Source organism: Euprymna scolopes, chromosome 27 (genome assembly GCF_053919585.1).
Source record: "Euprymna scolopes isolate OS-2025 chromosome 27, ASM5391958v1, whole genome shotgun sequence".
Taxonomy (NCBI): domain Eukaryota; kingdom Metazoa; phylum Mollusca; class Cephalopoda; order Sepiida; family Sepiolidae; genus Euprymna; species Euprymna scolopes.
Genome location: NC_136508.1, coordinates 25,063,172 through 25,091,100, shown reverse-complemented (window position 1 = coordinate 25,091,100; position 27,929 = coordinate 25,063,172). Strand labels below are relative to the sequence as shown.

At 33.8% G+C, this 27,929-nt stretch overlaps 1 protein-coding gene across 1 annotated transcript; it reads left to right on the top strand.

Annotated features, from left to right (window-relative positions):
- On the top strand, positions 1-27,929 carry LOC145248801 (ubiquitin-ribosomal protein eL40 fusion protein-like). Its single transcript, XM_080110454.1, has 5 exons — positions 1-64; positions 16,327-16,438; positions 22,982-23,068; positions 26,130-26,232; positions 27,784-27,929. Exons 2-5 carry the CDS (start codon positions 16,336-16,338, stop codon positions 27,875-27,877), a joined length of 387 nt encoding a protein of 128 aa, XP_079966580.1. The 5' UTR covers positions 1-64; positions 16,327-16,335; the 3' UTR covers positions 27,878-27,929.

Here is a 27,929-nt window from a genome sequence, read left to right as displayed (position 1 = left end):
CACGTGACCGTCTTCTTGCCGGAAGTTAGTAGAAACAATCTCTTTCTCGCTCTTTCTTCACCAGGTAAGATGGCTGCTGCCATAATTCTTTCTTATTTTATGTATTTTTTCAATGTTTACATGCAAATTTTCGATGCAAAACGTGTCAAACAATTTATAACATTGTTTTTTCAACATATGTAAAATTAATGATTGCCTATTTTTCGTTATAATTGTATTTTTAGTATGAAGTTCTTATCTCCCACGTGTTACTAAAAAAACCTATCGTCTTTAGTTTCTTCTTTTTTTTTTGTATCAATAAACTTGTTCAAATTTGTCTGTTTTAATATTTTTTAAATTATTAATATTTTCGATATTCTTAAATCGAAAGTAATTCGTCTTCGATTTAAACTTAAAAATTAAATAGTTTGGACCGCCAAAATTTGGTATTTTATACAATCATTCCCGTTTCCAAATCTTTCTTTTCTTACGCATTTTGTCCATTAAAACATTTCATTTAAATTTAAGGGAATTTTCTTAACGTTTTGTTAAATTGTATAACTGTCTTCGGAATTCAATCTTTCTAGACTGAGGCAATGTCGTTACAATGAAAAATACTCTGGTCCCCCCCCCCCCACGCACACATTAAAAACCTTCTTCGTGTTTTACGTTACCCTCGTGGGGAGGTAAGCAGGAACGCTCAAACTGATCTGCGACGTTTTCCAGTGTTTAAATCATCCTCGTGTCCGATCTCTGAGCACACGAATGAAAAACACACACACACACGTATAATGGAATGGTTGGGGAAATAAATAAAAAAATAAAAATAAAAAAAAGGGTCAAAGCGAACGTGCACAATGCTCACCCCCGTATAATTTTTTTTTTCCTTTTCGTTTTTATGCAATTTTTTCAGCAGATTAAATTTACCAGATTATCAATAGCAAAAAGGTCTAGAAAGGGGTACTCGATTTTTAATTACAACGTTCTAGTAAATCGATCCCCCATATTAGAGACACTCGACAAGAAGACGTAACGTGAGTTTTTATTTTAATTTGCTGGAACCTAAAAAAAAAATTATCGTATTTTGGGGGGGGGGGTTGTATTACTGTACACATAGATTCGAAAAAGTTGTCAAAAAACAAATATATAACAAATAAATGTTATCAAAAGCAAGATAAGTTACTTTTCTAATAAACTATATATTTTTCGTGTTTTTATTCAATGTAACATGTTTATTCAGCTCGAAAAACATAGTGTTTACCGATGTATTGGAAAATTCAAGATGGCGTCTGATTCTCTCTTTAACACGGTAAGTTTGGGAAAAGGTGTTATAAATAAAAACCCAGATAAAATACTGTTAAAAACTCGCTCAATATATGTTACCGTGACATAGGTTGACATATATTCGGCGGGTTTTTAATAGTATTTTGTATAGTTTTTTATTTATAACACCTTTTCCCAAACTTACCGTGTTAAAGAGAGAATCAGCTCTTGAATTTTCCAATACATCGGTAAACACTGTATGTTTTTCGAGCTGAATAAATATGTTACATTGAATAAAAACACGAAAAATATATCCAGTTTCGTAGAAAAGTAACTTATCTTGCCTTTGATAACATTTTTTTTTTATATATTTGTTTTTTGACAACTTTTTCGAATCTATGTGTACAGTAATACAAACCTTTTTTTTTTTTTTTTTTACAACCGGCCCCAACGTAGTATAAACACCCCCAACCATCCATGTTAAGAAAGGCTTTTGGCATAAACACTTCCCATAGTAACGGCTTCCGAGGTTGAGGGGTGTTTATTCCGAAAGCCGTTCTTAACATGGAGAGGTTGGGGTGTTTATAATACGCTGGGACACGTAAAAATTTACCAAAATTATTTTTAAAAAGAGTTAGTGGTTTGGGGAGAGAGGACGTTTAGGAAATTGACCCCACATCTCTAAATTCTATAATTTACACTTTTTTTTTTCCACATTAAGCTTTCAGATTATAAAAAATATTTTGGTGTTTTCTTTTTCTTTTTACATTTTACCTCCACGATTTTCTTAAATAAATGATTACTTTGACAGGTTTTCGACTATGCTGAATAAAAAAAAGATTCGAAAAAGTTGTCAAACAAATATATAACAAATAAATGTTATCAAAAGCAAGATAAGTTTTACTTTTCTACCAAAGTGGATATATTTTTCGTGTTTTTATTGAATGTAACATGTTTATTCAGCTCGAAAAACATACATTGTTTATATATTGGAAAATTCAAAATGGCGCCCGACTCGCTCTTTAACACGGTAAAGTTCGGTAAAAGGTGTTATAAATAATAAACTAGACAAAATACTATTAAAAAACCACTGAATATATGTCAACCTATGTCACTAATATATGTTGAGCGAGTTTATAACAGTATTTTGCCTAGTTTTATATTTATAGCACCTTTTCCCAAACTTACCGTGTTAAAGAGATAGTCGGGCGCCATGTTGAATTTTCCAATACATCGGTAAACACAGTGTTTTCGAGTTGAATAAACATGTTACATTAAATAAAAACACTGAAAACATATCCAGTTTGGGAAAAGGTGTTATAAATAATAAACTAGACAAAATACTATTAAAAAACACCGAATATATGTCAACCTATGTCACGGTAACATATAATGAGCGAATTTCTAACAGTATTTTGCCAATTTTATATTTATATCACCTTTTCCCAAACTTACCGTGTTAAAGAGAGTGTCGGGCGCCATTTTGAATTTTCCAATACAACGGTAAACACTGTATGCTTTTCGAGCTGAATAAGCATGTTACATTGAATAAAAACACGAAAAATATATCCAGTTAGGTAGAAAAGTAACTTATCTTGCCTTTGATAACATTTATTGGGTTTGTATTACTGTACACAAAGATTCGAAAAAGTTGTCAAAAAACAAATATATAACAAATAAATGTTATCAAAGGCAAGATAAGTTACTTTTCTACCTAACTGGATATATTTTTCGTGTTTTTATTCAATGTAACATGTTTATTCAGCTCGAAAAGCATACAGTGTTTACCGATGTATTGGAAAATTCAAAATGGCGCCCGACACTCTCTTTAACACGGTAAGTTCAGGAAAAGATGTTATAAATAATAAACTAGACAAAATACTGTTAGAAATTCGCTCATTATATGTTACCATGACATAAGTTGACATATATTCGGTGTTATTTTAATAGTATTTTGTCTAGTTTATTATTTATAACAACTTTTCCCAAACTTACCATGTTAAAGAGAGTGTCGGGCGCCATTTTGAATTTTCCAATACATCGGTAAATACTGCATGTTTTTCGAGCTGAATAAATATATTACATTGAATAAAAACACAAAAAATATATCCAGTTTGGTAGAAAAGTAACTTATCTTGCCTTTAATAACATTTATTTGTTATATATTTGTTTTTTGACAATTTTTTCGAATCTATGTGTACAGTAATACAAACCCCATTTATTTGTTATATATTTGTTTTTTTGACAACTTTTTCGAATCTGTGTACAGTAATACAAACCCCAATTTGATTTGGTGTTTGCGCACTTTTTTTTTTTTTTTTTTTTTTTTTTTACTTTCCACCTCAGCAGTTACTGTGGACTATGTTTTCAAATATGCTGAAAACGAATATCATATCTAAATTTAGGGCACAAGAAGATTGGGTACTCCTGGAGCGTTGAGTTCCATTGGCGGCAAGCATATTTATTTAATAGTCGCTCCCTTACAAAGGCTAACACGTGCGGATAATATTTTTAATTTACATGCGCAGATGAACAGCAAATTGTTGAATGGGACGAAAATGAAATGATTGATAATTGTGCACTTATGTTACCGTTCTGAAATAATATTCTCAACAGAAACAACCTTCTTAGTGACATGCAATATGGTTTCCACTCTGCAAAATCTACAGCAGATGTGCTAACGGTTATATCACATAGAATTAGTGAATCTCTTGACAAAGGTTTCCTTTCCAGGGCAATTGCTCTTGACATATCGAAGGCCTTCGATAAGGTATGACATAAGGGCCTACTTCACAAGATTTCCAGCTACGGTATTACTGGAAATGTTTTCTAAATCATTTCTCTCCGATAGAGTAGTAGTTGATGGGCAGAAATCAGAGGCCCACAGTATTAATGCTGGAGTCCCTCGGGGGTCCATCCTAGGGCCAACTCTCTTCCTGATCTACATCAATGATCTCCTAAAACACTTACTTAAATCATTCGTTGACATATATGCTGATGACACGACCATCTACGGCAACACATCAAAGGCCGTAAATGACAAAGTTCTCTCTAATTCTCTCTCCTCTGATCTTGAGCACATGGTACAATGGGGGAAGAAGTGGCTAGTCACTTTTAATGCATCCAAAACCAAGCTTCTATCTTTACATCATCAACGCTCTGATCCCCATCTAGCATCAATTGAAATGGATGGCTCTCGCCTTGGAGAGGCTCCATGTTTTGACAAGCTTCTGGGTTTGACCTTTACTCCTGATCTGAAATGAAACACGTACATCAAATCTGTTGCCAGGGACGCTGGGAAAATAGAAGGATCCTTCTACCACTCCAGAAGATATCTCACTACTGATGCAATTCTCTATCTGTATAAAAGCCAAGTACGTCCAAGGATAGAGTACTGCTGCCACATCTGAACAAGAGCTGCTAAAAACAGCCTATCCTGCCTTGACAGAGTACAAAATAGACTCCGTGGCTTAGTGGGGGTGCCCTTTTCCCTTCCCTGCAACCCCTCTCCCACAGAAGAGACGTTGCGAGCCTGTCTTTGATTTATCGCTATTTCCATGGCAGGTGCTCGTCTGAGCTCCAATCCCTCGTCCCCCCTCGCCAATCTTTCACGATAAACACCCGTCTGGCTGAAACTACAGTCAACAATTTTCCCCACTCTTTATCTATGCTTAAATCCAAACGTAGGTTCCATGAGCAAAGCTTCTTTCTTAGAACTTCACGCCAGTGGAACTCTCTGCCACTTGTCTGTTTCCCTCCTGACTAACCGCCCCCTTAAGTAAGACATTCTATCAAAACCCCCAATACTTATGATTACTACAATACTATCTCACTGATTACTGTACACGCAATAACCCTTATCCCTGAGTGGCCTTCGGGTCTTGATAAGTGGTGACCCCCATGTAAAAAAAAAAAAAAAAACACTGGAAGAGTTGTAACTAGTTTATTACTTTCACTTAACAATTTAATAAAAGAAGACGGTGCCACTTTGAAGTAAAAGGCTACTATCGGGAACATAAGTTGCAAGAATATCATGAAGGGAGTTGAGTAGCAAGATGTTTGTTCATTGTTTTAACTTCTGTATGTCGGTACAGTTGGGAAAGCAGAATCCCAGAAGGGAGATCCAAAGTCTAGCCGTTGAGGGGAGAAACTATTGCAGTAGAAGGCTTTCTTACACGGGGATCTCTACTGTGTAGGGGTGGGATTGAGCTGTTTGTCGGTTCTGTCAGGGGTATTTAGGTCGAGGGGGTACAGGTACTTGTAGTTTGTGAGAGCATTCACCATTAAAGTACTTGTAAAACAGGCAGAGGGATGCAACATTTCGTCGATGAGAAAGAGGCTGGAGCTTAGATGACAGTTCAGGACCTTTCAGGTTAGCGACTCTCTTTTGAATCCTGTCCAGGAATGAGAGGCAAGTAGCAGATGCACCAGCCCAAACGTGACAACAGTACTCCATACATGGGCGAATGGTTGCCTTAAAGAGGTACAGTATGCTTTCAGGTGTAAGTAGTTTTCTAGCATGGTAGAGAGAGCCTACCTTCTTCGCAGCAGCCTTGGCAATACTCTCAATGTATCTATTCCAGTTCATGTTCCCTGGGAACGTTAGGCAGAGGAAACTTTCAGATGATGTGATTTTGGCCATTGTTATTGGTGGTTGGGAAGGTTTTTTTTGTAATTATTGAAGGAAACAAGCTTAGTCTTGGCAGCATTAAATGTGACCATCCATTTTTGTCTACAGTCCACTACAAATTGGAGGTCTTCCTCTAGTGTTTCTGCCATTTCCTTAGACATGTGTTAATTTGTTTTCCCCTCGTGCCTGTCATAGAGTGGGTGTCATCAGCAAATATACTCATCTCAGAGACAATTTTATCAGGGAGGTCTTTATGAATATCAGGAACGATAAAGGTCCAAGGATAGACCCCTGGTACATATTGTTTTGATGTACAACCATCGAGGACAACCGGGATTTTTCTCTTTTGAAGCATTTAATTACATTATGTATTCTTCCAGTGATACCATATGTTCTGATTTTCCTTAGAAGACCATCTTGCCATACCCTGTCAAAAGCCTTAGATATATTGAGGATTATTGCTCTACCCTCCCCTGCTTTGTCCAGTGAACAGTATATATTTTGGCGAAAAGCGGGGAGGAGGCTAATGGGGCAATAATTTAATGGTCGGTTCTTTCGCTTTAATTCTTGAAAACTGCTACCCCAGAAGCAATTTTCCAGCAGTCAGGAAAGCAAGAAAGTTTGGAGAGAACGGGAACAACCTCGGTGGAGCATTTTTTTAATAGCACAGCCAGGATGAGATCGGGTCCACACGCTTTTGAGGTGTCGCGGTTTTTTGATACCTTGCACATGAGAAGCGGTGATTATCAGATCATCTAGTGTGGTGTCAGGGAGGGAATGGTTTGCTGTGTCCAATGTGGAGTTTGAGGCAACGCCACTGGCAAGCATGTTAGCCTTGGTTGCTGTGCTAACAACCTTATGATTGTTAGTAGGGGAATCGCTGACTGCCCATTATTTACTACACTGTTGTAGAAGTCCCAAAACTGTGTGTTCCTAATTTCTGTTCTTCGGTGCATTTCTGGTGGTTTTTGTGTATTCTGTCTGTTTGAACTGAACTTATATCGGTTAAATCTGCAGTAAGTATGCTGGCTTTGAGCAATGGTAGCTGCACAAGTCGATGTAAACTATTGAGGAGAGTGGGGCTTGCTATAGAATTTCCGCATAGGAACATGTGCTTCAATTGCAGTTTTGAACCATTCAGTGGTCTCATTTGTGCACTGTTTAGCTGGAAGAGAAAAGATATTTCCCCATGAGGCATTTCTGATGAGATCCCTGATGGCTTCCCAGTCAGCCTTTTTGTAATACCTCCTTGTTTTCAGCAGTGGCTCTTCAGTTTTGGGTGCTTGTCTACATTTGGGCCTATAAAAAAAAAATCTTTATAATGTACGTACCTGTCAACTACACGGAGATGTCATATTCCAAAATCACGTAAATCGATCAAGTATTTTTTTTTATTTAAGAAAATCAAATTTTATGACACATTTTAATGAAGAGTAACTGTGTGCCAGCTTAATTTAAAATAAGCTGCTAACGATACCTATCGGGAATGTAGGATCAACAAAGGCAGTCAATCGACTTTTCACCCTCAAGAAAAATCCTTCAAAATAACCGTTTCTTATAGGTTGGGGAAGGGGGGGGCTGAAAACGAAAATAATGTTTGTTAGTTTCAAAACATTTCTTCATATCTTGGAAACTATTCATTTGCCGGAATTTTAATTAGCATAAGAAGCAAAATGTTTCATAGAATTAAGTGACCAGAGCGAAGTGGGCCATCCATTTTCTATGTTTAACGAATCTAGCAGGAGAGTGGTAACTCAACCAATGCAGAGTTTGGAGTCATTGTCTATTTAATGTTAACTATTCTGTACCTTCCTCTGGTTTACTACATCAAAAGTAATTTTGACCAACTAAAATTTATTTTTATGTTTTCTTCATTTTCCTAATTCCGAGCAATCTGGAACAGTTTAATCTATGTCTTAAGACTACCATCTCAAAAAAAAATCTTCTCAATGATACCCCATAAAATTTGGTTAAAAAAATACAATAAATTTGGTAAATTTTTACGACATGCCCCAGCGTATTATGAACACCCCAACCTCCCCATGTTAAGGACGGCTTTCGAAGTAAGCCCCCCCCCCTCTCCCAACATTGAAAGCCATTCTTAACATGGGGTGTTTATACTATGTTGGGGCAGGTTGTATAAAAATACCATAAATTTGTGAGGGGGTTTTCAGTATATACAATAAAACAAAGTAGTTGTCAAAAAAAAAAAAAATGTTACCACAGGCAAGATAAGTTACTACTTGAATAAAAAGGTTATTTGATTCAAAATGCAAGTGCTGAGTTCGTAAGTTAGAACAACCACAAGCTGGCCGATATCAAGCATTTATCTGGGAAGTCACGATAATCGTTTAAAACATGAAAATAAAATACTGATAGAAATTCACCTAATAAGTATATCACAGTGAAACTCATAGGGCACATTTCTATTAGTATTTCGTTTTGTTGTATAAGTGCAGTGGCACTAACAACATATAGTGCCGCAATGGAACATGTTAAGGAATAAACTTGCATGTAAGATTGTTTTCTAACTTGTTCACTACCAGTAACTTGAGTCATTTTGTGTTACTGGCATCACCAAGAAATAATCTGTGACAAAGATGGCTGCTCTCTTTCAATCGGAATTTTGGACAAAGTGCTGACAACTCTTGGTAATAGATATCACTCAACATCTGCATTTCAACTTGGTTCGTATTGTAACCATCGACGGTCAGAAAAGTGTATTTTTGTATAGAGGATTTGTCGTACGGAGCATTAAAATCTAATTCTGTCCAGGTTTCTGGAAACTGGCATGAAGAACCTTGTATTTGACAGTGTTAGCAATGTCGTCACAAAATTTCATGTAGCTTGTTGCAAGAAAAAACGGCGCTCTGGTGCATCAATGGCAAAATCTGTTTTGTTGTGGCAAAGGTTCAAAAGTGCAGTTTTTATATGGTCCACCACAGCCGTCACTAAAATAATCAACACTTTTGATCAAATTTTCCTTGCTGCAAAGTTTGACTATTTTCTGCAGCTCATGAATCAAAAAAATGTCACATCCCAAATCATAAGTCCTAATAAAATACATTCATCTTGAAATGCACCACCACAGGATGCATAATTGGGTTTCATCTTGCATCACTTAGTGATAATTTTCAGCAAAGTTCATGGGAATGCTGCATCTTTTATGTTCTTTATCCTTCATTTTAGATGTCAGGATTGGTTTTTTTTTTTTTATACTACAAACGAATGTGGTAGTATCCTTCAGTCTTGACAGACTTAATACCCACTGTAAGGGTGGCTGCATGTGAAATCTCCAACCACACTTCTCCTGGATGTTAAATACTAGTCGTAGTTGGAGGTACAGAATGCCTGGAAACAATGCCAAGACAAGTGGAGAGCACATACAGCACCTCGTACTAGCCAGGCTCAACGTTGCTTAACTTGGGTGATCTGACAGGAACCGGTTTGTCTACATGATTATACTGTGTGTGTGTTATAAAGAATATATGGTGAGACTTTCAACACTGTACAATAACAGCTCAGTGAAATCGTCCACATCAGATAAGTTTTTTTTTTCATACAGAAATGACACAAAGGGATGTTTGCTGAAAGTTTCTTAAAGGTTTTATTTTTGGATAGAATTGACTCACTGGAAAAGACAGTATTTAGTTTTTGCCCATTGCAAGACTTGTGACACCAAGATTGGAAAGTGGGATTAGAAGTCTGCATTTCCAAGAAGGCGTACTCTGACCTGTAAAAATGCCTGGGCAGCCCTGTTGACAATTCCTAGTAAGGGTGCCTCGGGTAATTAGCAATAAAGTTACCCCTTTTCAAAGAGAAAGGGCAAAGGCTGAGAGGGTTGGCCTCCTAGAACTGCACAGAACCAACATTACACTGCAATCAACAGGAACCATGTCATTACATGAATGGTCTAATAATCTCTGTTGATTTTGGGGGCCAGAAAAAGATAATTTAGTTAACTTAAATTTTTGGGTCATATGGAAATATACATCAGACTAACATATTGCACTTTGTGATATTCAACGTTTTCCAACAGTGTTATCGACAGTGCGTCTTATACTTGCTTATTTTCTCTCAGCTCAAAAAACATGACATTTGTTATCTTGACTCTTACCTCTGTTTTGTCTGATCTGACCTCTCGCATGTCACCTATCTTTGATTCATTCAACTGGGAGTGATTCTGTTTTTCAGCTAGATTGGAATAGGAAAAAATACAAAATTGTAGATAAACGCACATGAGGAAATCTGAAAGTTTTTTTGTTTTTTTTTTTCTTAAAATATTTATTTATAAAAATAATTAAGTTTGAGAAAAAAATTTTATTTGGTAAAAATATTTCTTGAAGAAAATGTGTATTTGTCTCGTATGAATTTTATATTAGAAGTTTAGTATTTTTAAATAAAAATTGACGTCATAGGATCTTTTCCTTTTTTACAATTACTGAAATGAATGGTTTAACATTTATTGGAGAAAATGTGCATTGGTTCAAAAATATGAATGTGAAATTTAGTATTTTTATTTTATAAATGCTTGAATATGAAACTGAATGTTTGACATAAGTATTAAAGAAAATTTATTTTTGTCAAGTAAATTAAGCAGATGTAGATCAAGATATTGCTGAAAAAAAAAATTTTTTTTTTTTTTTTTTGCATCTGTTTGGCACAGCATTGTAATGTTTTCATACTGTCACTCACTTCAATCAGTAGGTCCTTTGAAGATTAACTTAAAACATAGATTACCTACTGGTATATCTTATTCAACTATTTAATCCACAACTATTGATTAAAATGTTTATATAAGCGAGACCAGATTTTCGAGATACACAGCTGAGTGCAGAACACTTAGGGCAACGTCTCTTGGGGATTAAACCCTTTCATCTGAAACTTTGTTCGTTTCCATCATTTTCAATCATTTTTCATCACTCAATTGACAATCCATTCATCTCCATTAATCCTTTGAAACTAGTGAGTTTTTATATATATATATATATATATATATATATATATATATATATATATATACTAGCAGGTCACCCAATCATAAAATATGCATAAATATTATATTTTAATTAATACTGAAACTGAGACATGTGCATGCAAGTATCATGTTATTTTTTTTTTTCTTAATGGATTCACTTCTTGTAAGTAAAAAAATAAAATAAAAAATACTCAAGCTGAGATCAAAATCAAAACCTAAAAAGTGAGTACAATAACCATTACACCAGCATGACACGATTTTTAAAAGATATTTTAAAACTACTTATGTTAAGAATAAGTAATCTGTAATGTGACCTATTCACACATGCGCAGTCATGAAACAGTTAAGATTAAAATTTGACTTCCACATACCAGTTTTTCAATTTTTAGCCCTTAGCAGCCCCCATTTTTTTTTTTTTTCTGAGATAAAAAATTTTTCCACCTGTCTCAATATCCTAGATACCAAGTTTCAAATCTGTAGATGAAAACTTTGAGTATATAGGTTAAGAATTATCCTCATACACACACCATGCAAATTTATTTATTACTTATCTCGGCAACCATCACACATTCACTAACCCTCGTCCTCAAACGGCCTTCGGGTCTTGATAAGTGTTGACTCCCAGGTAAAAAAAACTAAAGATGAATTTGCAATTTAAAAAAAAATTTTGGTAAATCAAATCTACATGAATTATTTTTGTTTCTTCTAATAACATTTTATAGTCTATGATACTTAGTTGTCATTCCCTAAGTTGTGTGTTTTAGCAAATCTATCGTCTGTAGTTCAGAAATTAATATAAAACCGTTTATATACCAAACGTTGTGGTGTTTGTGGCAAAGGACCAAATGTTGGTTCACAATAAAAAGGAAAATGATTAAATTTTATATTAAATCAACTTGAAAAAAAGGTTTTTTTAATTTCTTCAAATATAAGTTCTTGTTTTACAAACAAGAACTTATGACATATTTGAAGAAATTAAAAACTTTCAAGTGTTACAATTTTAATAAAATTTAAGTGGATTTGGAATTAACTAACCTGAAACTGGTTGATATGCTATAAAACAATCCAATTATGACAAAACTCCTAACTTTTCCAGAAATGCATAGTAATATGATGAAAATAGTTGTTAGTGTCTGCGGCAGGCAGAAGGACTTAAACAGTTTAGTTTATTGGAACGTATTAGAGAAATAGAAAGATTATATTAGTTAGCTATGTCTCTATGTTTCACAAAATTAGATTTGTATAAAGTTAAGAATTTCAATCTTTAAATATTTAAAACCGAACTCGTAAGCTTTTGATGCGGTTTGACACCCAAGTTCGCTTTTCACCTATTAAGAGGGTAGATATATTGGTTTATCTTGATGTAAAAACAAGAAGTATGAAGTGGCAATTCCAGTTGTTGTTTAATTAAAGATATAACGTATTAAGTTTATTAATTAAAGATATTATAAAGGTATTAAGTATTAATTGTATTCAAATGCCTGAGTAGATGTGATCATGCCTGCAGAAAGTTATGGACAAGTAAAATATCAATATTATATTTCTAATCTGTCCGTTCCACTTTTTCTCAAATTACTCAGCTAATCTGGATAAAATTTTGCATCGACTTTATTAGGTGCAGTGAACTAAGTATTATGGTATTCAATTGATGCACAGTTAGTTATTCATATTTAATGAACGCCAAATTAACATTCATTGATCAATTTGGCATAAAGCATTCTAAGTCAACAGGTTGTAAGTTGCCAGTTTATAACAACTAATCATTCTTCGTGTGTCAGTACCAATTCATTGGTTAGAAAAATATTTACAATAATTTCAACTGCGGACAATAAAAACTAAATGAATATCACATTAAAAGATTTTTCCCTTCAGCCCCTAAAAGCCAAAAGAATCCAGGTCATTTTTGTAATGGCCTTTCTTCTTTTTTATCCTATTACATATTGCTGTCCTGTGCAGTTCTAGGAGCTTCATCCTTCCAAGTTTTACTTTCTTTGAGAAGGGATTAGTTTATTGCTAATTGTCTGAGGTGCCTCAACTGGGGAATGCTGACTGAGTTGTCCATACATTTTTTACAGGCCAGAGTGCTTCTCCTCTGGGGGGTGCTGGTTTTCAATCCGGTTTCACATCTTGCTAATAAAGTTTTTTTTTTTTTTTTTAATATGCATTCCATTCCCTACTATGTGATATACAGCAAAACATTTGTAGATTTTATTTTGTATTGTTTTTTTTTTTTTTCTTTCACTTATTGTACCAAATTGTTTTTTATGAATCGATGTCTACCTTTAGTTTTCTTTCATTTGTTTCAAGCAATGTCTTATTAAATTTTAGGTCAGAAAGAAAAAGAACTTTTTTGGTTGCGTTTCAAGTAAATAGTTGATAATTTGATTTTCTTTTCAGCAATTCAATTGTCTCGTCATTTTATTTGATGTTTCTCAAAATAGGTTTTCCTAACCAAGACAATTTGTTATTAATTTTAGGAAAGAGTTCCAAATTATTGTTTTTTTTTGGGGGGGGGGGTAAGAATGTTTGGCCCCAAACCGTTTGGCCTTGTTTGGGTGGAGGGTGTTGATCGAAAAGATCTTCACTCGACTAGCAACAATAAACATAATCTCTATTGGTGCAAAAAGAATCTAATTTAGCCCTCAACTACTTAGAAAGAATTCCCCTTTCAGCGAAAGCCATTCTCTTTTAGCATGCTATAAACTTAAAATCAATGTTGACTAAATAACATTATACTGTCACGACAGTTGCCGCCAGTGGCTACATAATCATATTAGGAGTTGGCTAAAAAAAAAAAGAAGAAAAAAAAAGCTAATTATATTATGAGTTTAATATCAAATAATGTTCACCATGATTTTCCTGTGTTGTGTTTAGAAAAATTAAACCAACAACTAGGTTTTTTTTCTTTTAGTAGTAGATAACACTTGAATTCATCTTGTCTATACCAACTTAATAAATTTGTTGCTGGGGTCGGTCACCCAAGTGACGTCCTGACAAATTTAGTCATATCATAATTTTTCTCACGATGTTTAATCCGAGATAATTGATGTATGCTTAAGTTGAACTGTATGGTATTCTATTATATAAAGGGAAGTCGTTTGTATGTCTGCTAAAAACTTTTATCATCCGCATCCGACCGGATCGAAACGTTACCACCTGAAAGAGCAAAATGCCTGGATGCATAATATGTGAAAATTCGAAGAAAAAAAAAGGTTGATTCTGTGGCAATCAACTGGACCACTTTTTGGAAGGGATCCTTTTTCATATTGCTCTTTTTCACAAGTGACATACGACGTATGTCACATACGTGTATTAAACGAAAACTGTTTAAAAAGCTTATTTTGCAACGTCATAATGGCATACGCACTTGTGGCCGTGGAGGTAAAATAGTTTGTAAGTTTTTACTTTTTTCCAAGTTTCATGTTCAAGCCCAGACACTCATTGCTATTTTGATTCAAAAGAAAGTTTTGATGTACTTGGGGGGGGGGGTAGCACGCGGGCTACGAAAAGTGCTCAATATCTGGAGAATAGCTCTTCGTATTCCTGCTGGTGAGGAGGTTGTCACGTACTTCTTTTTTTTGGGGGGGGGTGATTACATTTTTGTGTTTTTTATCAGTTCTTTTGTTTTTTAAATTGTTGTGGGGGTATTGGTAAGTGTTCAATATCCTTGTTGTAGCAGGTGCGTCCAAATCGAACTTCATGTCGATTTGAGCAATGCTAGTTATTAATTAATAAATAACGCTAGTTATTAATAAATGCTAATTAATAAATAACGCTAGTTATTAATAAAAGGCAAATCTGTCAAGTAGCTGATACTTTGGTATCTGTTCTTTCCAGTGGAGAAATCATTTTAGACTAAGGCAATTTATATTTTAGTTACAATTCTGTGTCCATCCACCCTCCCATGCTTTACCTTCTCTCTTTGAGAAGTAGTTGGTTTATTGCTAGTCACCTAGGGCACCCTTATCTGAGAATGCTGATGGGGCTGCCCAGGCACTTTTTGTAGGTCAGAGTGCCCTTCCTTGGAGGCGCTGACTTCTCAATTGTACTTTTTGACTCTTATGTCTAAGTTCTTACAGTAGGAGAGAACTACCCCAATTTTGTGTCCATTCTTGAGAAGCTGGATTTTTCTCACATCTAAAACTTGTTGAGGGGTAAATAAAGATTAGGTTTTTCAACATCGAGATTGTCTTGATTCCAGTCAGATTCTTATAATTATTAAAGTCTAAGGAAAAAAACTATTGCATTTTACTGATATGATTGGTATAATTTTTATCATTAATGTTATGATTTTTAAGTAAAAAAACAAAATATTTGTACAGTTTTACATTTTAGATATCGAGATTCTCTTATCTGAAAATATATTTTACATTTTTTTAAAGATTTTAATTTCGAGTCAAAAATTGATTTCAAAGTAAAATGGAGAAATGAAATCCATTTGGACAAAAACGATATTAAAATTTTTGTTCTTACGAGAAATCATTGGTGTGGATGTCGTGTTTTTGTCTTTAATCTGAAATCGGTTTAATGACAACACCGACACGCATTCTGTCATTGAATGTGAGACATGGCAAAATGACATGACTTTTCAAACATTTTGGTCATGACAAAATAGAAGATTTATTCGGTGGCACCACTAAATCAAAATTTCTTTCATATAATCAACTTTTGAAATTGTCTAGACATCTGTAAAATCTTCTTGAACTCTTTTTTTTCTAAAACTTAGATGCCAAAATGTTTGTTTTAATTAAAATGTTTCTTTTTTTTATTTAGTTATATAATCGTCTACCGCTGTTGTTTTTTGGATTTTCTCATGACTTTTTATTACGTGCAGATATAATTATTTTTAGTGTTTCGTGTCCATAATGAGCATCGTTCCGAAAGTGAAGCCCTTTTTTTTTTTTTTTTGGTCTCTAAAAGTTAAAGAGCTACAAAGATGGGAGTGGTACCATTGAAACGAGTGACCTGTTATTCTCCAGAATTTATTTTTCTACATTGTCACCAACATTCTCAATGCGCTTTTGCCTGGAATTCAGTGACTTATTTCTGCTTCTGACACATGATTATGACAGGATTTGCTTTCTTAGTTTCACATTGTAAATATCTACAATAGAGATTTAATTTTTCGGTCATGAATGTGTAAGTTCAGTCGTTATAAAAATGCAACTTGTAATCCTTTCTGATCCATTTGAGCAGAATATAAAAAAAATAGGAGGCATTACGTACCCTTGTAAATATATTTATCTTTGTGATTTTATATTAATCAATAATCTTCATAAAGTTGGTAGATGTGTATATGTTGCTAGGCTTAGCAAAACTCAAAATTGCAATTCCGTTTATCTGCAATTTCACATATGTTTTAATTTTCAATAATAAACTTCAGTTTGGTGTTGATTAGTTCACAAATTACATTGTAATCATTCAATAACATTTTTTGTACAATTGCTGAGAACTTTTCTTTTTTTTTTTTTCCCAGAAGTCAAAGATGCATCTGTTTGTAAAGAACCTTGCTGGACAAACCCTCACCTTTGAGGTGCAGGAGTCTGACACAACTGCCAATGTTATGGACAGTATCTACGCCAGAGAAGGTATGCATTTTAACTTTTAATTGGTTGATGAATTTTAAGTAAATCTTCTGACTTTTTTTTTTTTTTTTTTCAATTTTAATGAAATTCAAAATAACTCTTAAAAATATTTTTTAAGTGTATAGATATATATCATCAGTCAATTTAGACTTAATTCAAAAAGGATTTTTTTTTTTTTTTAATAGAGAGTATGCACTAGAGAAGGCACAAAAATTAGTTAATAAGTGTTAAATGTATAAATTCCGACCCAGAAAACAGTAGTTGTTTCCCCTTTGTCAGAAACATGGCTTGTGGAATGTGAGAACTAAAAAGACAAGGGAAGCAAAAGTTACAAGGCTGATGAAAGTCCACTTCCTACTTAATCTCTTTGGAATCATTAATTAGACCCTTGTGATTTCAGCTAACTGTATCATGAAATTCCCCGAAAAAAATATTTTTACACTTATTGAACTGAATTTCCTCCTATAACAGACAACACGCTATGCAATATACAAATATCTGTGCGTGAGGTCGTCAAGCTAATTAAGAACCTTGATTCCAGTAAAGCAACTGGCCCTGACGGTATTCCAGTTATAGTACTGAAGAAGCTTCAACCAGAACTTGCCCCCATACTTACAAAACTGTTTAAGCGTTGCCTTAAGGAGAAGTGCTTTCCAACACCCTGGAAAACCTCATTAATATGCCCTGTATTTAAGAATTCAGGCGATAGTCATCTCCCTCTCAGTACAGACCAATAAGTCTCCTGTGTGTCGTAAGTAAGTTATTGGAATCCATATTAAATAAAGAAGTAGCCGACCACCTCAGCGGAAACAGCCTTCTTAGTGACATGCACTATGGTTTCCACTCCGCAAGATATACAGCAGATGTGCTAACGGTTATATCTCATAGGATTAGTGAATCTCTTGATAAAGGCTTCCTTTCCAGGGCAATTGCTCTTGACATATCAAAGGCGTTCGATAAGGTATGGCATAAGGGCCTACTTCACAAGATTTCCAGCTACGGTATCACTGGAAATGTTTTCTCAATTATTAAATCATTTCTCACCGATAGGTTCAGAAGAGTAGTGGTTGATGGGCAGAAATCAGAGGCCCACAGTATTAATGATGGAGTCCTTCAGGGGGTCCATCCTGGGCCAAACTCCTTTACTCCTGATCTGAAATGGAACACGTACATCAAGTCCGTTGCCAAGGATGCTGGGAAAATGGTAGAATCCTTCTACCGCTCCAGAAGATATCTCACTACTGATGCAATTCTCTATCTGTATAAAAGCCAAGTACATTCAAGGATGGAGTACTGCTGCCACATCTGGGCAGGGCAGGAGCTGCTAAAAACAGCCTATCCTGCCTTGACAGAGTACAAAATAGACTTTGTGGCTTAGTGGGGATGCCCTTCTCTTTTCCCTGCAGCCTCTCTCCCACAGAAGAGACGTTGCGAGCCTTTGTTTTATCGTTAATTCCATGGCAAGTGTTCGTCTGAGCTCCAATCTTTCACAAAAAACACCCATCTAGCTGAAACTACTCATTAATTTTCTCCACTCTTTATCTGTGCCTAAATCCAAACTTAGATTCCATGAGCAGAGCTTCTTTCTTAGAAGTGAACGACTGGAACTCTCTTCCGTTTGCCTGTTTCTCACCTGACTACAACTTGGATGTCTTCAAGTCCAACATAAACAAATTCCTGACAAACCGCTCTCTTAAGTAAGACACCCTATCAAATATCCAATACTAATGATTACTACGATACTATCGCGTTGCTTACTGTACACGCAATAGCCCTTATCCCTGAGTGGCTTCCGGGCCTTAATAAGTGGTGACCTCTATGTTAAAAAGAAAAAACTGATTTGTATCATCGAACGTCTGTATAAGTGCACAAACTCTTTTAGAGAAAAAAATCTGACTTTGCTGTCTAAAAAAGTTTACTACTTGAAATATGGTACTGTTATATGTATATTATTTAATGATGGCATGATTCCGATATTTTTTCCTGATTCTTATTTTGATAAATCTAAATATTTAAATATAGAGTTGCTATTTTTCCTGATTACCTCAAATGTGCAGATATTTTTTCAAATGTAAAAGCACACTTTTGTGGCGGGTTGATCGATAGATTTTAGTTTTATGTTTAAAATTAAGATATTTATTTTACCATTACTATCAGCAGTGGAAGATTTTATTTTAAACTCAATTAAATTAAAAAAAAAAAAAGATACAGAAATCGTTTTTGGCGTCAAAAAATACACAAATTATTTCGATATCTCATAAAAAAAAATTTTTTTTAATATAAATATAATTAATCATCATAATACTAATAACTTGTTTGGGGGCTGGGGGCATGACGTAATGGTACTAGGCAGGAATAGATAAATTGAATGAAGTTGAAATATAAAGTATTATTGGATTACTAGCAGGCAGCCCAGCATTGCCTGGTCATAAAATACATTTAATTACATTTTGATCTATACAGATTTTATATTTATTATTATATTATATTGGACCCAATATATAGTAATGATTTAAAATGTTCAAAAAAAAAAAAAAAAGACTCGTGCATCGGTAGCAGTATCAGAATTTTTGTAGGAATTTTTGACACCCCTAACACGAAACTGCGAATACAATATAAAAATCTCATAATTTCTCTGTTAAAAGTGGGTTATTTATTTTCTTTATGGATTATACTTCCAAAATAAACTATTACAGTTGTTTTAAAAGTAATAAAAATATTTTTATTTTTTTTTAAAACAGTAATGAATTTTCCGAACTCAATATTTTTAAATTTTTAAACTCAATATTTTTAAATTTTAAAAATCTATCAAAATTTTTCTATTGATTCTATTTTTACGATATTTTCAGGGTCAATGTGAAATTTTATGTTCTTTCCAATAAACCGAATATAATATTTTAGACAAACGTTTTTTTTAAATTCACGCCCCCCCCCCCCCCATTTTCAACTTTCTCTTAAAAAGTAAATAATTAATTTATGTTTAATAGTTTTATATATCACAAATTGAAGAGAAAAGGTCAATAAATAATATATTCAAATTTAAAACAAAAAAAAAAATCAGTTTTTTAGAAATTTACCTGTAAAGTCCGAAGTTTAAAACCTTATTTTATAAGAACACATTTTTTCTTTTTGTCTTTTTTTTTTTTTTTTTTTTTAATGAAACCTTGGTCCTTGCTCCTTTAATTGAAAAAAAAATTAGGGCTTGAATTACATTTTTCGAGGAGTTATAAGCTTAGAAAGATAGGGGGTCGAATAATTTACGCCTCTCATTTTGAAATGTCTATTAAAAAGTAAATAATTAATTTATGTTTAATAGTTTTATATATCACAAATTGAAGAGAAAAGGTCAATAAATAATATATTCAAATTTAAAACAAAAAAAAAAAATCAGTTTTTTAGAAATTTACCTGTAAAGTCCGAAGTTTAAAACCTTTTTAAAAAAAAAAAAACACATTGTTTTGTTTTGTTTTGTTTTTTTTTTAAATAAAACCTTGGTCCTTACTCCTTTAATTGAAAAAAAAAATTAGGGCTTGAATTACATTTTTCGAGGAGTTATAAGCTTGGAAAGATGGGGTGGAATTATTCACTATTTTCACGAAATTTCTGACACTGCTAGTGCATCGGCACCAAATATTGAAAGCAAAACGTTTAGCTTACGATTTACTTTTTCTTTCCTGAGCTAAAACACAAACCAATAGCTATTACGTTATGCATGCATTCATAATGCCATCGTTCGATCTTCACATGGCAAATTCCATTTTTAATTTTCACACTTTTACACCGATTTTCTCCAGTTAAAACCCAAATATAAAGTTTTGCATGGGTTTGAATACACTATATGTTAAATTCCATGCCTGTAGAATAAAAACTGACAGGAGTTTGTTAGGCAAAAATTTTTAAACATAGACGCATATATATATATATATATATATATATATATATATATAGAAAGAGGTTTTTGTTTACTATAACCTTTTGATGTGAGTATAGATCATGTAGGATAATTACACGTAATAGTTAACTAAAGATGATCATCCAATAAGAATACCGAAAAACTAATAGGGAAAAAAAGGGTTTTTAATATAAATATCAATACAAAAAAAACAAATTTAAAGAAGTGTAGATTTACTTTCAAACTAATACTCCTGGGAAAGCCTTTAGAAATGAATACGATAATTAATGTTCCTCATTTTGACCTAATAAAATTAGGGATTTGCAAGGTACCACTATCCCTGGATGCAGTGTATTAATGTCACAAAGGTATTAGTGTTAAATTCAATTTTTAAAAAACATTAATATAATCTTTCCAAATGTTTATGCTTTAAATTCCATTTTTATCTATTTAATAATTTATTTTAAAGCTTTTGTAATGATTTTTTTTTACTTCACATGGCAATAGGTGTTTTATTTTCTTGGTGAATGATAAGACAGATTTTTGTTAAGTACATTTTTCATTTGAATTATTACTTTACATTTGTGTATCTAGCTGCAGTATTTAAATGAATATATGTTGAATCATCCTGTGGTAATGTGTGTGTGGGGGGTAGCATTAATTTCGGGATATTTTAATTTACAAATGATGTCTTCTTTAATATTTAGATGAATAAAATCCAATTTATATAACTAGAACAATAATTTTACATAAATGTCGAGTTTCATTAATATTACACTCCAAATAATGAAACAAGATTTGATTTTTTTTTTTTTTTTTTTTTTTTTTTTTTTTAATGGGTGTCCAATTTTGTACCCTGGGATATTTGCAGACTTGAAACAAATTTTGAACCCTATTTTTATACCTTTTCCTATCTAATTAGACATTTTTGTGAGTAAAATTTAAAAAAAAAAAAAAAAATGTTCAGAATATTAGGTATCAAAATTTGAATATACTTAAAAAAAATTACTTGTTACTTGGTTTCTATTTCTGCTGTTAAAATTCTTTAGTTATCACGAAATACAAGGTTGTATGAAAATTAAGACTTGTAGTTCTATCATTCTAAACCATTGACAATTAATCAGAAACCATTTGTGATAATGATGGTAGATGCTGATAGTTGATGAATGATGCAATTCTACCATCATTTGCTTCATTGGTTTCACCGCAGCCTTCAACTCTGTGGATCATAGAAGCCTCTGTGACATAATGCGCCACGATGGCTTCCCTGCGAAGCTTCAAGTTCATCAAGGCATTCCATGGGAAAGAATCTGATTCCTTTGTCATCCAAACGGGCATCCACCAAGGATGTATGGTCTCCCAATTCAGTTCAACTACATCATCAACTGGATCCCAAAGAAGAGTTTGGCTGGCTTCAGAGTTCCACCACTAATCTCTACTATGCCGACGACATTGCAATCTTTGGCAAGTCCTACATGGAGGTCTAGCACGCACTCGATGAGGTCAGTCACATGGCCAAAATGGTTGGAATGAGAATTAACACTTCTAAAATGAAAATGATGTCTAGTAATTTACTCCCACCTGACCAAGTGGCTATAATCCTCGATGGTGAAGCTGTGAAAGAGGTTGAAAGTTTCAAATAATTTGGCGCCAATTTTACAGCCACTGGTCAAGCGAAAGACACAATCATCACCCATATCAACCTTGGTAGAGCAGACTTCATCCGTCTTCAAAAACTACTGGTCTTACCAGGAAAGAAGACATTCCACCAAGTTGCAGATCTATGAGGCCATGGTCAGAACAATTCTTCTCTATGGATGTGAGACTTGGCCACTGCGCAGATAAAATCTTCATAAACCTGAAGTCGTCAATCACTACTACCTCCGCACTAGATGTAACATTCTTGGCTTGGAGGAAACTCTGCTGAAAAGGAGACACCGGTGGTTCGGTCACGTGCTGCGCCGGCCAAGGGATGTTTGTCTGTCAATTGGTGGCGCCCAATTCACCCACTGGTTGGAGGAAGCGTCTAGGTGGTCAACAAGACTTGCCTCGCAACGGTCAAAGCGGATATGGAGATTGTGTTTTTGGTGTTTGGCTGGATCATTCCGTTGACTCTGCTGCCGACCAACGACGATGGATTGCTTTTGACAAGAGATACAGTTAACATCAGTGGGGTCAGCTTAACCCATCCCGGGTGAATGACATTATAATTAGTAATGCAGGTATATAAGCAAATAGGTAAGAAAATGAGGCAATGGCTGCATGCAATAGAAACCAACTAATTCAAAATCAAGATTAAAAGTTGAGATTTATTTTAATGGCACGGAAGGTGGAGGGAATAAAATTATGTTTGTTAGTCTTTTATTAATTTTAAGTGTTTCATTTTTACTGGAAACTGAGATGGGTAGTTTTGCCATATTAAACCAGTTTGTATATAAATGAAGAGCAGGATGTTTTTTTTTTTATTTCTGTTTTCTTAGTTTTTTGTGAGTCATTAACGCTGTGTATTTGTGATTTATTTCTCCATTTTAATCACTTTATTTTTAAAAAAATGAGTATTGAAAAATCTTTAACCGCTTACAAAAGTAAAATCCAAAAAATACATTTCTGAATCGCCAATGTAAACCTCACATTGTTATTTATTTTTAATCCAGGAATCCCACAGGATCTCCAAAGATTGGTCTACAGTGGCAAACAGCTGAATGAGACTTCTACTCTTTCAGAATACGGCCTCTCCGCAGGTAAATAATTTTTTACAAAAGCTTTTCATTCTTGATCCATCAACTTAAGGTTATTTTACTATTTAATACTTTCTTCTTTTTTTTTTTTTTTTTTTTTTACCTCGGTTATAGAGGAAAAATACTTATGCTTGTATTAAATTACTAAAATCAAGTATATGGACTTTTTTTTATTTGTTTTTTATTCGTGAACCAAAATGCCACATCAGTATAGAATTCTTGTTTTCAGTTCCTTTTTTTATATTTTATGCCATTTTTGTGCTGAAATTTTATTTGCTCTTTCGGTATTGATTCAGAGTAGAGATCTATTTTATTTATTTTTTTTTTTTTTCATAGAGGTTGACATTCAAAATCATCGATAATCAATTCTCCAAAAAATAAAGAATAAAAATAATTATTGTTTTCATAATAAGAAAAAAAACTGTAAAGATTTAATACACTTTGTGTACAGAAAATATTTTCGGTCCCTTATGTATTGTTTTTTTCCTGGGGGCAGCAAATCTCTTCTAACAATGCCCCCTCCCCTCAAAAATACACATTACATAATTATACAGTGCTGGCAAAAAGAAAGTTCACACTTTTTTCAAAAACCGCAAATTTAAACTAAATTTAATGTAACTGTTTAAACAACCTATACCTCATTTGATTCGCCTTTTATTCCTCTATAATTTTACCTGTTCATATATGACTTTTAATTGAAATATTCTAGTGTTCACGTTAATTTAAAAAAATAAATTCAAATTGAGGAGGCTAAAAGAAAATCCGCAACAACAAATTCGCTTAAAACCAACTGAAATTATCGCCCCTAAATCAGTGTAAAATATCCACCCAAAGGCAACAAAGCATCTCTAATGGTAATTGTTGTTCCAGGTTATACAACATAACATTTAGTTCATATGCTACGACTTTCTCTTAGTGATCGTCAGGAGCTCATTAATCTCCACCTTTCTGGTTTTACCAATCAAGAAATTGGCCACAGATTGAAATGTGATGAGAAAACGGTACGAAAGACTGCAAAAGTACCAAAACACCAGCAGTGTTTCTGATGCGCCTAAATCTGGTTGTACTAAAGTTACTTCTAACATGGAAGACAATGTTATCAAGATCCGCAGACTAAGAAACGGATCTGAACGGCTCCCCAAATCCAACAACAGTTAAAAAGTGGTCTCTTTCTACTGTCAAAAACAGATTAAAGGGATTTAATTTGCGAGGATATGTTGCAAGACGCAAGCCAATGATTTCTATAAAGAACACAAAGCGTCGTCTGGACTTTGTCAGATGCAATGAAGATCATGGCTCTTCATATTGGTCAAAAGTGCTTTTTAGTGACAAAAGCAAGTTCAATAAGGTAGGCAGTGATAGTAGGCAGTATGTCCGTCGGAAGAAAGACAAATTTAATCCAAGGTGCTCAGTTTCAACACTGCAAGGTAGTGGAGGTTCAGTTTTGGTGTGGGGCATTATTAGTATCAATGGTCGAGGACCTATAGTTCACTTGCAAGGTCAAATTAATTTGACCAAGTACATAATTATGTTGACTGAACATTTTCTACCCTACTTTGGTTGGAATCTCCAGACCTCAATCCTATCAAAAATGTATGGCATTACATCAAACAACAGCTACACATTGATAAAATTTCAAATTTGGAAGAACTTTGGACAAAAATTAAAGAAAAGTGGGATGCCCTTTCCTCGGAGTATTGCTGCAGTCTAATTCAAGGAGTTCCTAAAAGATTGCAGGCTGTCAAATTGCAGAAGAGCTATGCTACTAAATATTAACTAGTTCATTGTGTTCCTGCTATATTTGTGTTGCATTAATGTCCTAAATTTACATTTAAATAACAATTTTCCATTGTGCGGACTTTCTTTTTGCCTCCTCAGTTTGAAGTTATTTTTTTAAATTTACTTGAACACTAGAATATTTCAATTAAATGTCAAATATGAACAGGTAAATTTATAGAAGAATAAAAAGGCGAATCAAATGAGGTATAGTTTTAAACAGTTACATTAAATTTAGCTTAAATTTGCAGTTTTAAAAAAAATTACAAGTGCGGACTATCTTTTTGCCGCCCATGTATGTATAGGGTGGAAGGATTTTATTATAAACTTTTAATGAAAAAATCAATTCAGGTAACTTTATTATGTAGTAGAACTGACATCTATTCATTGTAGCCGCCTTCAGCCTCAATCACCACCTTGATACAGGTCCAGAACTGGGAGCATGCCTTTTCCAGGAGCTCAGTGAATACTTGGTTGATGGCAGCGATCAGGATGGCTTTGGTATTGTGGGACGTCATGTTGGTGATGTTCTCGACGTATGATCGAATGAAGTAGTCCAACGGGTTCAGTTCTTGGAAGGATAGGGAGCAGTGAGAGAATGGTAGAAAGTTGTAGCACTCTTTCTGAAGCCAAGCCTGCATCTCTTGAACTTGTGGGCCAGCGCAGAGTCCAGCTGCCACATTTAGGGTCTGCCAGCTGCCACTTGATTGCACCAGAGGATCACCACACTCTTCAGCACATCCAGGTACACTTTGGTGTTGACTTTCAAGCCGACTTCAAAGATGTGAGGTGGCATGATGTGACGCTCACTTGAAACCTCACCAAAGACTATAAATGTAGCAGGAAACTTGTTTTCATCACCCTTGACATGTCTCTATTATTCGTGGCAATACAGAGATGCATTTTGAGGGTGCTGGCAATGGTCCTGTTGTTATAACTTAGATTGGTAAAGAACATGAGCTGTACAGTGGTGCATCTCCGATCTCACTCGTTGAACATTATTTTCAAAGATGATAGAAGGCTTTTATCGCTTCTGGGATTTATACATGACTGGTTAACTAGTAGATGGTCTGCAGCCAAAAAAAAAAAAATCGGTTTTCATCAAACAGAAATGGAATCATGTATCGTTTTACCCTGTACATAATTCTGAAGTGCTTATTCTCTTGGAATTTGAAACATTTCTTTATTAAAAGCTTTTAAGTCAGGAGTGTATTTGCTAAAAAATGAAATTACTTTTTAAATGGTGCTTTGTATTCTATGACCTAATTATTTTTTCTCATTTCCTTAGGAGCCACCCTTCACTTATTGCTCCGTTTGCCCGGAGGAATCATTGAACCCAGTTTACGTATGTTAGCCTCCAAATACAACTGTGAGAAAATGATTTGCCGAAAGTAAGTTTTATTTTTTGTTTACACGTTTTGTTGTTTTATCCTTTGTTTTGATTTAAAACTGAAAAGTAACTTTAAGAATACACAACATGGAATATAAGTCAGTTGTGATGCCTGATTGATAATTGATAACTCATAAACATTTTCATCTGAATCAGATTAAACCATCAAATTTGGGAAAATAATTTTAGTCGTTACAAGGAACAGATCAAACTTAGCACCAAAAGTGTTGTCTTTTCCCTGATCTGTTAGGATAAATATCCGAAAATGAAATAAGTTCTAATGACCGTCGGGTTAGTGATTGGTCAAGTGATGTTGGTGCTGTACACAAACTTTGTGTCGAATTAACTTTATTTTAAACAGTAATACTTGACCTGGTCTCATCAGTATAGTTTATATTTTATTTTAAACAGTAATACTTGACCTGGTCTCATCAGTATAGTTTATATTTTATTTTAAACAGTAATACTTGAACTGGTCTCATCAGTATAGTTTATATTTTATTTTAAACAGTAATACTTGAACTGGTCTCATCAGTATAGTTTATATTTTATTTTAAACAGTAATACTTGAACTGGTCTCATCAGTATAGTTTATATTTTATTTTAAACAGTAATACTTGACCTGGTCTCATCAGTATAGTTTATATTTTATTTTAAACAGTAATACTTGAACTGGTCTCATCAGTATAGTTTATATTTTATTTTAAACAGTAATACTTGAACTGGTCTCATCAGTATAGTTTATATTTTATTTTAAACAGTAATACTTGAACTGGTCTCATCAGTATAGTTTATATTTTATTTTAAACAGTAATACTTGAACTGGTCTCATCAGTATAGTTTATATTTTATTTTAAACAGTAATACTTGACCTGGTCTCATCAGTATAGTTTATATTTTATTTTAAACAGTAATACTTGAACTGGTCTCATCAGTATAGTTTATATTTTATTTTAAACAGTAATACTTGAACTGGTCTCATCAGTATAGTTTATATTTTATTTTAAACAGTAATACTTGAACTGGTCTCATCAGTATAGTTTATATTTTATTTTAAACAGTAATACTTGAACTGGTCTCATCAGTATAGTAAATATATCAAAAGTTTAAACAAGGACAATCCTTAAAAAAAAAAGAAACGTTTTTCTGATTTTGACAAATTGCACAGTGTCTGGAGAAATTTTTTTACATATATTTTAGACTACGAAAGCTTTTTTTCATTTCTGGTGTTTTGCCTATGAAACCATCTCCCATCCCCCAAACATCCCGCCAAAATAAGTGGCCGAGAGACATAGCAAAGATTTAAAGTGTTAAAAATGAATCGAAAGGCTTCAGCAATTATGAATTATGAAATCGAAAAGTGAAGTATCTTCATGCAATGCGTAAGAATTCATTGCTCGAGAAAATTGATGCTGAAATTAAAAATGCGTCACTGCTCACCTATTAGGCATGTGGTTGTTCTTCTTGTAATGACAGTGAACAGATTGTTCTATTAGTCTTTTGCTGGGTTTATTATCTAAAATAAATTTTAAATTCTGTTTTTCTTTTCTAGGTGTTATGCCCGTCTCCATCCTCGTGCCACCAACTGCCGTAAAAGGAAATGTGGACATAGTAACAATCTCCGCCCCAAAAAGAAGCTGAAGTAGATGTGTCACTGTGTATTCATGCAATAAATCTATGGCCTTGTGACTAACAGCA